Consider the following 13,801-nt stretch of genomic DNA (forward strand, 5'->3'; position numbering starts at 1 on the left):
GACTCGGCAGCAGCGGCCGCCGCAGGTGGGTGAGTCCGCAACTCTGGAGCTCCGCAGAGGCGCGTTCGTCCCCAACTGGATCTGTGGGGCCTGCGCCTGCGCGCGCTCCCGGCCACCTGCCCAGGTCACCTGCCCCGGCCACTCCGACAGTCCCTGCCAGGGCCGCAGCCCCTACTCACCCGCTTCCCCCCGGCACCCGCTGCAGCGGGGGGCTCCTTCGCCTCGGTCCTCCTGCGGGCGACTCGGGAGCTCCTACCTGCGCAGCCGGCGGCGGGAAGCGGCGAATTTGGCCTCCGATTCCGCTCGGTCCCGCCCTCCCCCGCGGAGAGGCTCGGGGCGCTCGGCCGGTGCCCAGGCCTCCCGCCCCCGCGCGCATCCCCCAGGCGCTCCAGCCCTCGCCCACGATGGCGGCACCTGCCGCGCTCCTACGCCAGCAGGTCGGGCCCTGTGCACCCGCGCCAGCTCCCCGCTCCCCGCGCACTCACCGTCCCCGTCTCGAGGGCCCGGCCGCCGCGCAGCGCGGCGCTCCACGCTCTGGCCTCCCCGGCAGCCACGCGCCGCTTCATTCATCCGCTGGGGCCGCCCCCGCCGCAGAGGGAGGGGCGGGGTTTCCTGCGCTGGGCCCGCCTCACCCCCCACGGCCAATGGCAGCGGCGACCGCCCCCCCCCACCCCGCCCCTGAGGGCACAGAGGCGGGAACGCGCGGCGGGGGACCAGGGCGTCTCCGGAGCGCTGCCGCCTCCCGGACTCCCCGCTCCAGCTCCAAGGACCTGCATCGCTGCCGCAGCCGGGAAGCCGACAACGCGCGGTGGCGACGCCGCCCCAGGCCACGCGGCGAGGCGGTTCCGAGCGGACTCGGGATTCGCTCCTGGGCGCTGTGGGGCCGAGTGGAGCCAAGCGGCCGTTTTTCAGCTCCGCCTTTCCGAAAGGCCGCCGCAGGGTCGGGGCCACGTGAGGCCCGCGGCAGAGGGGCTGGGGGGACGCCACGGGCGGCCCTGGTGAAGATGCCCGCCGGTCTCGGCCTGACCCCCAAGCCCTGTTCTGGCACGCGCCCCACCTGCGCGCACGGTGAGACCGGCGCCCTAGCCTGGGAATCCGGGGAATCTCCAGCCTGTTGCCTTTTCCATAACACCATCTTCTTTTTCACATTAGCACTGAGGGTGGAAGGCAGGGAGGTGCCAGCCACGTTCCCTACCACAGAGGGAATTCCCTGTTGGAACTCCTACCCCGGCTCCCTGCCGTCTGTCCTGGAACACATTGCTCCAGGCCTCCGAGCCTCAGTTTCCTCGTTTGTAAAATGGGGGCGACAACAGAGCGTCCTCAAAGGGGATAAGACGGAAGAAGTTGGCTCATATCAGGGCTCATAACTGTTGCCAAGTATTAACAGGTAACCACAATCACACTCCACAAAGCTTCCCTTTTAGTGTCAGTGAAATTAATTTAAAAGAAGTTTCCGAAAGTCAAGTGTGTGTGTGTGAATCCTGAGATAAGTCAGGTAAGGGGGAAATGGCCACCCCACGGCCCCAGGCTGGTGAGGAAGTCCTAGCCATGGAGGCGGCGTTGCAGGACCTGGCCTGGTAGCATAGCGTGGCGGGCGGGTTCACCGCGGAGAGACGAAGGAGGTGCTGCGGCTTGTGAGAAAAGGCCCACAACCCCACGCGGTTATTTATGAAATGGTTTTCCTTCCTCCAGGGCCTGGGGCTCGTGCCCCCTCGTATCTGGTCCCGGGACCCCCCTGGCGGTGTCCTCAGGGCTCCCGCCGTCCCAGGCCGCCCTCCACTTCCGGAAGCAGACACGAGGCCGCGAGGCCCACTGCTTTTGAGTATCTGCTTCCATTCCTGACACTGCCCTTTAAGAGAAAAAAGCCCCCGCGTTGTTCCCAGATGGAGAGGGTCCCTCCCAGAGGGTGAGGCACTGCCACAGGGGCTCACGGCCCTGCCAGGAGTGGAAGGTGCACACCCAGAAGTATTTCCCCTGTGAAGGAAGGGGGCTGAGCTTCGCCGCAGACCTGGCCTCAGGTGCGGAGTCTGCGGGAGCAGCATTTCCAGGCGGACCTGACAGAAGGTGCCTTTGAGAGACGGTGAGCACAGGTAGCCCATCTTCTGGGGACGATGCTGGAGAAGCAATTCAAATGTCAAAAGCAGGATTGACTCTGTTTCCAAAACTCACTTCTGGATTCTACCCCCTGAAAACATTATTTACACAATGTTTTTCCTTTAAACAATTCACATATTTGATTAAAAGGGTAAGTTTATTTTTAAAAAAGTCAGTGTCAATTACCACCAAGAGGTCACCATAAAAATAGATAAAAAGAAACAAAATGGTATTAAATTCTAGCCAAATACTGCTGCCTGTGGAGGGCTCCCGGCCTCAGACCCGCCTCAGACCCCACCAGGCATTCTTCAGGATTCCTGCATAGGTACCATTGGAAAGGTAAATCCGGAGCAAACATTTCAGGTACATTCATGCAAAATGCAGGTCCTCAGTCCTGTCCTCAAAGGCAAACCCTGGTGCCCAGGCTCCTCAAGAGGCCCCTAGGAGCGCCAGGAGGCCTTGACCCAGGCGAAGGGTCCTGCCGCAGGCCATCAAGGGGGTCTGCAGGTCTGGCCCAACTCCAGGCCCAAGATGGTGGGGTCCATCTGCACCAGCTTTCGGGAGCTGACTCTTGTCGTTACTCTTGCCCTAGAGGACTCAGGGGGTCAGCTACAGAGCACAGCAGTGTCTTGGAACAAGGGCAGCCTGATTATGTGCCCTGGAACATTCTGAACTCAATAAGTTCTATCCCAGCAGGGCTTTTTTTCTTTCTTTTCTTTTTTTTTTTTCTTTTTTGAGAGGGAATAATTAAAAGAAAAAGAAAGCAAGAACCCCCTGGCTCCCCTGTGGCCTTGCAGGGCTGTACTGCTGCCTGTCCGGGCGGCTTCAGGAGGCTCGGAACAGATGCTGCACGTTTGTGGGCCACTTACTGTCCTCTGACATCATCTTTAGAGGCACCCAAGAGCTGAAATGTGGCAGCCTGTATTTCCGCCTCCCTCTCTCCTTATGGACATTGTCACTTGGAGGAAAATCGATCTAAAGATCAGAAGAGAAGTGTAGAGAGAGAAGAGAGAGAAACGTTGTCAGGTCAAGGGGCAGGTGAACGGCCAACCCAGAAACAGCGTGGGATCCCGGTGCCTCTGCCTGGAGGGTCCAGCCTGGAACACACATCATTCCCAGCTTTGACCAGGAATGGTATCCAAAAAATGACCTCACTTAGCTATTAGTACTTGATTAGGAGGATACTTAAAATCCTGCTACTATTTCTGTGGTTGCTTCCATTTTGTGGTCATAGTTCATTTCTATTTTCTATGAATTTGGCATATGTCTTAGCTGACTCATTTGAAACTGCCCTTCCTTGACTTACAAAAAAATGGCTAGTTCAGCTTCGTGATAATGGACAAGTCTCAGAAATGATGAAAACATCATTGAATTGTTTCATTATATCAAAGTCTCAGGCCATGGCCATGTGGTGGAGGCTCTAGAGAAAGTTTCTAAAAAATATTTAAAGTTATGACTGCACTGTTTTGCATGAGAAAGAGCATTTTGCTGAAGGTTGAAGGCGATTGGGCTGCAGGCGAAACGTGGCTTGAAGTCCCCAGCTACAGAGTGGCGCGTTTCAATCTGTTAAATGCTATGTTCAGGTGAGGAGTTAGGATCATGGTGCAACCCAGATGTGGGCTGGTGGCTGGCGGCTGGCACATAGCTTAGCAAAGAAGAGACACACAAGGCCAGAGTGGCCTTAGGAAAAAGCCCAGAGTTGTCCAAATGTCCGCGATGGAGGAGTTTCATGGGGGAATTAAGATTGTCGGTTAGGGAAGGGCACAGGTGGCTGGGAGGCTCTTTGGTAGCAAAATTCCATAGATGATAAAAAGCACGTTCTCTCTTGGAAATCATCAGTCTGTCCTGTCGGGAGCCCCTTTGGAGCAGGGTGTGGCTGGAGGGCCCGGCTTGCTGGCCATGCCTCGGGCACGGCATTGGCTTTCCTGCGCTTCTGCTTCCTGCTCTTCCCGGTGATCTGTGTCCTGCGGGACACACAGCAAGCCCTCCGTGGGACGAAGATCTTCATCTTCCATCCACACTGCTTTGCTCACCTGCGACGTGACCTGAGGCGCTGGCCCTGCTGAGCTGGGCCCTTGGCCAGTGCTGTGCAAACGCCGTCCACCATCTGGTGACAGCAGCCTAGCAGTTGACCAACAGAGGCCTCCCATTGTCCTCCCTCCCACTGTCCTCCCTCCTGCCGCCCTCCCTCTGCATCTCCCAGAGCAGAATGACTCCAGGGAGACAGACTCAATTCAATCTTTGTCTGTTTCAGAGAATCTGTCACCATTAAAAGCGGCTACCATGGAATCTGATTCCATTGCACCAGGTCTCAGGTCTCAGGCGTTCTTCCAAAATGCTGGTGGATAGTGGGCTCTCGCCCTGGGATTATAGATGCCCAGATAAACCGTATGTAAATAACACTGCATTTAACCTGCCGACAAAGGGTGGCCTTCTTGATGGTGGTGAAGGAAGTTTTGATCCAGGAGAACAGAGACCGTCATTCACAAGCACTAGGGTCCAGCGAAAGCACAGGCTTCAGCGTCTCGACAGGCAGCTACATTACGGTATCATGTTATCTTTAGAAGCCACCACCTAATTCCTGTGTGTTCAGAGCCTGCTGTTAGAGATTAGGTTTGGGGTAGAAAAAATCGGAATCTGGACTTCCCTGCCTGGCGAGATGGCCCTGAGCTCTGAGATATGATTTGAGGACACCTGGAGTGCTCTGAGTTCTAGGGGACACATAGCAGCCAAGTGGGGAAAAGGCCACTGAATGCCGGTGGCTCCGTGGCAAAGGCACATGGAGCTGCAGGAAGATACGTGCTGGCCCCCAGCACCTGGAGAGCACCAGCCCTGTCCACACCCAGGGCCTTGGCTGCCCACAGCCTCTCTAGAAGGGTCATCTGAATTTCACTGGTGATCTCCTTGTGAGGTCTTCTACACACTCTCTTACAAAGAGGCAAACGTCTGCCAGCCCGAGGGCATCTGGAACTGCCTCGGTCTGCCTGGCTCCTGAGCCTGCCCGCAGGTCTGGGGGTGGAGGTGTTCACAGGGTGCACTTGGCTGGGACCTCACATTCTGGAAGGGCCTCGTGTTAGGTAAGTGATTACCTTAGCTTCCAATACAACTGTGCGTGCAGTCCCAGACCCGCCGAGGCACAGACCTGTCAGGTCTTCCGCTAACTCTCATCCCGGCCCACCCAGCTGACTAGCAAGATTATATTGTGTTGAGAGTGTTTACGGTAGAAGTGTTAAATGCAGTCATTTGCATTGTTGGCGATTGTTTGCAGCCCTCTTTGAGCATTCATTCCCTCATGTTTCATTTGCTGGGCCTTTGGCAAATGGAAGTGGGCAGTCCCTGTCCCCACCTCCAGGGCCCCCTGCCTTGGCACCTTCCCCACCAAGCTGACACCTCTGTGAGCTTCAGAGAAGCTAGGAGCTTTGGAGCTTTGTCTGAGGACATGGACACCCCATTGCAGCCTCACTCACTTGGGGGTGAAAGGAAGATGACCTGCCCAGCCCTTTCAAAGTCCCCTGACCGTGTGCAGAGTTCCTGGCCATGTGCAGAGTTCCTGGCCGTGTGCAGAGCTGGCTGACCATGTGCGGAGCTCATTATTGGGGGAAGTCAGGTGATAGAACCCAGAGGCACAAAAACAGGGATGCCCACAGGTCCCTGAGATTCCTTCTTGGGCGGTGTCTGCTGTCCCCAGGGTCCCGTGACCCTGGATGGCATCATGAGCATGTCCATCTTGTACCGACCTGCTCTGCCCTGGAACAAGTTGCCCAGGGCCTGGGTGAACTGTCGGAGCCAGTGAACGATACTTAAGCCTACATAGGGGCAAGGAATCTTCCAGAACTTTCTGTGATTAGGTGCTATGCAGTCAGCATCCTGCAGGCAAGCTGGACCCTTTCCCACGTAGGAGACTCACAGAATTTTTATTTTCCCCATCACAAGGTAGAAATGGGATTTTCTGGCTCACCGAGAGGCCTGGATGTTCTACTTAAACCCCAGGAACGTGGAGCTCTAGAGGAGATTAGAAGAGCCAGCTCAATTTCCTGACCCCAGATGGTTTGTTCCATCTGCAGGAAGGGGGTGGCTCCTGCTTACGGGGCCCAGGGCTGAGTTGGTCGGTGCGTGCTGCACCTCCCTGGGGTGCCTTCCTGGCCTGTCTCATCCCCCAGCCACTCCTCTGGCTGGCGCTGGAGCCAGGCCTGCTGGGCCCCTTTGTGCCGTCACCCGTCACAGAGGCTTGATTCCCCGAGACATGCTCCCAAATCCTTCCAGACGCTCTAGCCAAGCGGCTGAGGTTGTCAGAAAACCTGGGCACTCCCAGCTTCTGTGGCCACCTCCCCTCCCTACCCGCACTGCCCTCCCCTCCTCTGCTGCCCTCCTGGGCAGACTCCCACCCCGGCCCCTGAAGAGGCAGCCACACCCCCCTTTCCTTCCCAGGGCTCATCCTGTTCCCTGACTTTCCATCCAAGCCCCCACCCCAGGTCCCCCGTCCTAAAATGCCATGAATTCAGTCTGTTCGCTCCATTTGCTCTGCTCCACCGAGGCACCCCTGGGTGAGCAGCTTCCTCTGGGAATGCAAGTGTCCCCTGCTCCTCAAGTCCTCACCCCACCATCACCTGCTCCGCGTCGGCAGCCTTCAGGGCAGGCCTGGCCCCGGCCACACCCTGGCTTCTGTGGCCATCTGTGTCCTGCACAGCCCCAGGCCATGTCTGCAGCGAGGCATCCTCCAAGTTCTGGGCTCAGAGAATCCCATGGCCCAGCCCCTCCTCAGGTCCAGCCCCATCTGCAGCCTTCCCCCTGCTGCCTGCAGGCGCCCTCCTCTTCCCCCACGGGCTGCGGGCTTCAGGCTGCGGGCTTCGGGCTGCGGGCTGCGGGTGGACTGTGGGCTCTCTCTCCCTCTCTGTCTCTCTGCCTCTATCTTTCTCTCTGTCTTCTCTTTTTGTCCCAGGAATTTCATGTATTGCAAAAGCAACATTACAACAGTATTAAAGGAAATTTTTAAAGGAGGAAATTTGCTGAAGGCCCAAGGACATGAGTCCAGCAGCGATTTTCCTATTTTCTATATTTTCTTCTGGCCTTGCCCAGTGATAGCCACATTGATGATGCCAGCTCTGGAGACGGCCTCGCCTCCTCACTGCGTGGCCTGCGTTTTCCACGGTGCTGCAGCCTCGCCACCAGCCTCACACTGAGAGCCACGGCCACACCCCAGTGTGGGCATGCGGCTTGCAGCCATCTTCCTGGTTTCACCCACGCAGGCTGACATGTTCGTGCTGTTCCTTGCCCCGGAGAAACGTCTCAGAGGTCCCGGGAGGGAGCTGGCAAAGGTGATATCAACAAGGATTGAGTGTGGGGTAACCTGCCAGGGCCTTTTGGGAGAATAACCTGACAGTGCCTGTCATGAGATGCAATGCACGCGACCCTGGCTCAGCAAACTGCAAACAGCCTGGAGTCTGCCTGTGGGGAGCCGTCGAGTGAGTGACAGGTTGGGAGTGGTGGGCATTACTGAGGGAGACACGCTCAGCCTTGCTGCCATCCCAGAGAGCAGGCTGCACCGCAGCTTGGGGCCCTGAAACCGTGGTGCCCTTTCAGGGAGGGGGGCACCAGCAGACAGCCAGTGGGGAGGGCGGGACACAGGGCAGCCGGACAAGGTGCCACCTTCTAAACGCTCCTCACTTGGTCCACTGAGCACCTATTTCTTTGCTTAAAAATCCACCGAGAGAGAAGCGCTGTTTCTTTGGATGGGCCTGTCCTAAGACAGGGTGCATTCCTCCCGAGTGGGTGCCAGCTCCCTGGGTGGCCCCTTACACCCAGCAGGAATCACCACAATCACAGCCCAGGGCACATCTGCCCCGAGCCAGGCCCCACCACACCAGGCATCTCCCAGGATGGTCCGTCAGGGGCTGGGAAGACGGCGCCTCCAACCCGCCAGTGCCTCCCACCCTCGCTGCCTATCTCTGTCTCTGTCTCCTGCCCCTCCTCCACCTGACCAGAGGTGTCACCATCCAACACACAGCTCAGGCCCTCCCTCTCTGCCACCCCCCAAACCCCCCTGACTGTCCAGGACTGCCCTTGGCCAGCATGCCCCTGGGCTCCCCCACTCAGTCCAGGAGGCTTATGCCCCCAACACCCCTACTACCACCAGCAGGAGGATGCCGCTGAACCCCAGGCCTGGAGCCCCCAGAGAAGCTGACCCACCCCTCCCAACCCTGCGGCTCTGGGTAGGGCCTCTGGATGGGTGTGGGGTCCCAGGAGAGGGAGGCTCCCGGCAGGCAGGGCAGGCTAGGCCAGGTGACATGGGACAATTTCCGGGAGAGAATAAGGGGGTACGCTAGGAGCTTCAGGGAGACCATCCCGGGGCCGGGGACTGGAGGCCTTGGCTGGGCCTGGTTGTTCTCAGCCAACTTCCCTTTCTCCTGGGCTGGTTCCGAGTGTCAGACTGGGGCACTTGGCATTTGGTGGTGCCCCAGCCTTGCCTCTGCCCTCCCTCCCTTGAGGACCCCACTCCCCGAGCCTGGAAGCCCCTCCTGTGTCTGAGGAGCTGCAAGGGTCTTGGTTTATTCTCGCCTCTTGTACTGACGGCACATCCTCTTGATCTTAGCAAATGACGCCTGAGCGGCTGCTGCATGCGCCAGAGCTGCAGGGGAGGCTCCGTGCTGGGAAGAACGCACGTTCCAGAGCCCCCTTTCAGCCTCTCTCAAGCCTGAATTTGGGAAGACCGCGGCCAGTAAGGGCAGCCAACAGGGCCGCCCCCGCCTCCCGTCGCACAGCCCCCGACTCCCTGCCTTCTGGGAACTTCAGGTTTCAAATTTTAATTAACTCATTTTTAAAAAATCCACAAGTAAAAATGCTCCATAAAATGTTCGCCATGGTTTTCGGTGTGCGTACGCTCTGTGAAATGGCTCGATGAAGCGATTAGCACCATCATCCCTCACATACTTTACATTTTTTTGTGGTGAGAACATTTAAAGTCCGCTCCTTCCAATTTTTAAGTATACGTTAATAGCTGTAATCACCATGTTGTACATCAGAACTCCAGAACTTACTCATCTTAGAGCTGAAACTTTGTGCTCTCTGGCCGGCGTCTCTGCTGCCCCCTCCAGCCCCTGGTAAACACCCCACCGCTCTCTGTTTCATGAGTTCAACTTGAATTTTAGCGTCCACGTGTAAGTGAGAGCACGCGGTGTCTGTCTGTCTGTGCCTGGCTTATTTCACTTGGCATAATGTCCTCCAGGTTTGCCCAGGTTGTTGCAAATGACCGAATCTCATTCTTTTTTGTTTTTTGAGACAGAGTCTTGCTCTGTCACGCAGGCACCATCGCAGCTCACTGCAACCTCCGCCTCCTGAGTTCAAGCGATTCTCCTGACTTAGCCTCTGAGTAGCTGGGATTACAGGCATGTGCCACCACGCCTGGCTGATTTTGGTACTTTTAGTAGAGATGGGGTCTCACCATGTTGGCTGGTCTCGAACTCCTGACCTCAGGTGATCCGCCCGCCTTGGCATCCCAAAGTGCTGGGGTTACAGGCGTGAGCCACCGCAGCTGGTCTGAATCTCATTCATTTTTATGGCTGAGTAGTACTTCACGTGTATCTACACCACATGTGTAAAATTCACTCATCTGCCATCCAACTCTTCCATATCTTGGCTGTTGTGGACAGTGCAGCAGTGAACACGGGGGTGCTGGTGTCTCCCCGAGGTGCAGCGTCCACTTCCCTTGGGTGCCTCCCCAGCAGAGGGATTGCTGGATCCTAGGACAGTTGTATTTTTAATTTTTTGATGAACTTGCATAGTGTTTTCCATAACGGCTGTACTAATTTACATTTCAGCAGTGCACCAGGGTTCCTCTTCTCCACATCCTCCCCAACTCCGGCTGGCTTTTGTGTTTTCATAATTGCCCTCCTGACAGGTGTGAGGCAATAGCCCATTTGGTTTTGATTTGCATTTCCCTGATGAGTGCTGATGGGACACTTTTGTCATGTGCCTGTTGCCCATTATCCTGTCTTCTTCGGAGAAATCTCTGTGGAGGTCTTTGACCGTCTTAAAATTCAGTTCCTTGCTTTCTTGCTGGTGAGCCGTGTGAGTCCCACATGTGTCTGGATGTCCATTCCTTATCAATGTATGACTGGAAACATTTCCTCCCGCCCGGAGGAAATATTTGTTTTCCTCTGCTTGTTTCCCTTGCTGTGCTGAAGCTGTTTAATCTGGTGCACTCTCAGGTGTGTGTGTTTGTGCTGCGTTTGTTTCGATGTCATATTTCCAGGGATTTCTTAAAAGTGCGCCTGCACTCACTGTTGATGGGAACGCATGACGGTGCGGCCACTGTGGAAAGCAGTAAGGCTGCTTCTCAAAACACTAAAAATAAAATTCCACTTCTGGGTATATAGCTCCCGAAATTGAAAGCAAGGGCATGAAGAGATATTCCTCCATCCCTGTTTGCAGCAGCTATATTCACAATCACCAAAGGTGGACACAACGCGGTGTCTCCTGACAGATGCATGGTCCATCCACACAAGGGGATATCACTCAATCTTAAAACCGAAGGAAGCTCTGACACCTGCTACAACATGGAAGGACCCTGGGGACATACTGCTCAGTGAAGTAAGCCAGTCACAACGGGACAAGTACTGCATGATTCTACTTATAGGAGGTCCCTAGTCAAGTTCACTTAGCCAGACAATAGGATGGGATTTGTCAGAGGCTGGGGAGAGGGAAAAAGGGGAGTTATTGTTTACTGAGTATAGAGTTTTGGGTGTGCAAGATGGAAAGTGTTCTGGAAATGAATGGTGGTGATGAATTCACATTGTGAATGTGCTCGGTCAGTGCCACTGAACTGTACCCTTCAACATGGCAAAGGCAGTGATGGCTGCAGCGTGTGGAGCGTCTGGAGCGGCAGCTGCCATCACGCCAGCTGCAGCAGGAAGGTGCCAGCAGTGGTGGCAGGAGTGGCTGCAGGAGCAGCAATGGCGGTGATGGGACCCCCATGCCCCACGTCCCCGAGGCAGCCGACTGCACCACCCCCACCCTCACACGGCCGGGCAGGACCCACTCCCAGGCCCAGGGCCTCCACCACGGCCTCAACCTCACTCCCCACTGTGTCTCGGGAACCCCTGAGCACTTGGCGGAAGGCACAGCGGGACTTGTGGGGCCGGCCCCGAGTGTGTCAGGTTCATTTGTGCAAAGGTGGTTGAGACCACCTCGCCACCTGCATTTCGCCCACTGCCACTGCAGGGAAGACACGGAGAGGAGGCAGGCAGTCCCCACCCCTGGGACCCCCCACCCCACCAAGCCGGCTGCCCCTGGGAGCCACCGCAGTGGGGCTGGGCCAAGTCACCCACTGGCAGGAAAGCAGCATGGTTGGACATGGAGGGGTGGGGAGAGAGGGGTCTTGAGGCAGAGCTGGCCCCCAGGGTGGTGCCACACTCCACAGAGCTGGCCAGAGCTCCCCAGGCACAACCGCAGCCACACAGACGGCAGCTGCAACCCGGTCACCCCTGTGCTCTGGGAGGTGGGAGCAGGCAAGAGCCCTGCCCTCCCGGGCACAGCTACAGCCGTCCAAGCCATGGCTGTGGACCCAGGCATCCCTGCACTCTTGGGAGCCCGGGAAGGCCCCCCTGTCCCCACGGGCCCAGAAGTGCTTCCCACTGACTGACTTCCCACTGTTGGCACCTGCCCTGATCATGGGGGAAAGCTGAGCTGAGCCTGGGCACTGTTGCAACCTGGCCAGTTGTGCATGCATTTGGTGCAGCGCTCACACGCCAGCCCCCTGCCACCTCAGCCCCCTCCAGGCTTTGGGCGCCAATGAGCATGTGAGGGTGGTCGAAGGAGGTGCTGAGGGCAGCTTGGTGCTGAGCTGCAGGTGCCCCTTGGCACAAACAGCCTGGGTGCCGTGAACAGCAGCAGACAGGCTCCCTGGTGGAAAGGGGTGAGTCCCTGGTGAAGACCCACCTTTAAGCCAGGGAGGGCCTGAAACCTGGGGGCTGGGCTGCTGGTTCCATGGACCAGAGTGGGAACTTGTGGTGCTTTTTCCAGGCCTGTCCATGGCTGCCCATGGACCAATCAGCATGCACTTCCTCCTCTCTGAGGCCCATAAAAAGTCCCGGACTCAGCCAGACCAGAAAAGATGATGGGACAAGCAGCTGCAGAGAGGAGCTGCCCACGGCGGTTCTCCTCTGAGCTGTTCTAACACTCAGTAACGCTCGTCCTCTTCTTGCTCACCCTCCACTTGTCTGCGTACCTCATTGTTCCCGGTCACAGGACAAGAACTTGAGACCCACCAAATGGCGGGGCTGAAAGAGCCGTAACACAAAACGCCCCTGCTCACCACATTGAGGGTGACAAGAAGGAGAGAAGAGAGAAGGAGAGAAGAGCTGTGGCCTTTTGGGGAGCCCAGACCTAGGAGCTCCCGGAGCCAGGGCTGTGATACCCTCTTTAGGGCTCTGCAGTTCCTGGTAGCTCCAAGCTTCCAGGCACCACTGCGTCCCCCAGTGTCAGCCATGGAAGCTGCTTATGGTCTGCCCGGTCCAGCTGCAGCCTCACAGGGAGCCGGTGCCCATGCTGGTGTCTGGAGCTGCCCGCCCTGCCGCAGCTGGCATGGCTGGCTGTGAGCAGTGGCCGGATCCCACGCTCACTCACACACCCCTTGCTACTCTATGCCTGGCTCGCCCTCAGCAGGTGTGGGATCCAGGCTGGTAGCATGAGCCGAGTGCAGCCTGCCCGGCCGAGTGGGTGGAACAAGCCTAGCAGGCCCCAGCAAAACTCAGGCAAAGTCGCCAGCAGCCACAGAGGCTTCTAGCTGGCAAAGCGACATCCCAGGATCCCGTAACAGTAGGAACTTTTATGTGATGTGTTTTTAAACAACATTTTATAGTTTTAAAAAATACGCCTACAGACAGGGCTCCTCCACACTGCTGGTGGGATGCAGAAGGTGCTGTGTGTGGAAACGTGGCAGCTTCCTCCCAAGTGGAACACGCACCTGCTGTAGGATCCAGCAAACCTGCTCCAAGAAAAGCGAGACCTCACGTCCACACAAAGCCTGAACACAAATGTGTACAGAGGGGTTATTGGGAACTGCCCCAAACTGGAAACAACCACACACCCTTTCCCCGGGGATGGATGGAGAAACAGGAGCATCCACTCAACACAGCAAGACCCTGTTGCTCTGTCACTCACTTTACTTACACATTTATTTGTTTATTTAGAGATGGAGTCTCACTCTGTCGCCCAGGCTGGAGTGCAGTGGTGTGATCTCCGCTCTCTGCAACCTCTGCCTCTCGGGTTCAAGTGATTCTCCTGCCTCAGCCTCCCAAGTAGCTGGGACTACAGGTGTGCGCCATCACGCCTGGCTAATTTTTGTATTTTTAGTAGAGACGGGGTTTCACCATATTGGTCAGGCTGTTCTCGAACTTCTGACCTCAGGTAATCCACCTGCCTCAGCCTCCCAAAGTGCTGGGATTACAGGCGTGAGCCACCATACCTGGCCTTACACCTTAATTTAAATATCCTGTATATATATATAGCTTATTTTATATAATACCCTGTTTTTATATACATAAATAATATCCTATTTACATATATACATGCACACATAATTATATTTGTGCGTGTGTGTATACCTTACTTTAAACATGATTTTTAAAAACCACCTGCAATGGGCACTTGCTTTGTGTGGCTCAGGCTGGGGCAGTGTGTGCAGCTGCTGAGAGCACAGGCCTGGGATTAG

At 56.5% G+C, this 13,801-nt stretch overlaps 1 protein-coding gene across 10 annotated transcripts in view; it reads right to left on the minus strand.

Annotated features, from left to right (window-relative positions):
- The window catches only part of SLCO4A1 (solute carrier organic anion transporter family member 4A1), a 44,353-nt gene extending 43,753 nt beyond the window's left edge, over positions 1-600 (minus strand). For 9 of the 10 annotated variants that reach the window (XM_055265367.2, XM_055265368.2, XM_063633451.1 and 6 more), the window contains exon 1: positions 486-599. In XM_055265367.2, coding sequence (XP_055121342.1) covers positions 486-566 — 81 coding nt within the window. In that variant the 5' untranslated portion in view covers positions 567-599. Of the gene's footprint in view, positions 1-485 lie in introns of all 10 variants that reach the window. The other variant, XM_055265373.2, reaches the window with a different exon arrangement.
- Between the last annotated feature and the right edge of the window lie 13,201 nt (positions 601-13,801).

The sequence above is a fragment of the Symphalangus syndactylus genome, chromosome 24 (genome assembly GCF_028878055.3).
Source record: "Symphalangus syndactylus isolate Jambi chromosome 24, NHGRI_mSymSyn1-v2.1_pri, whole genome shotgun sequence".
Lineage (NCBI taxonomy): Eukaryota > Metazoa > Chordata > Mammalia > Primates > Hylobatidae > Symphalangus > Symphalangus syndactylus.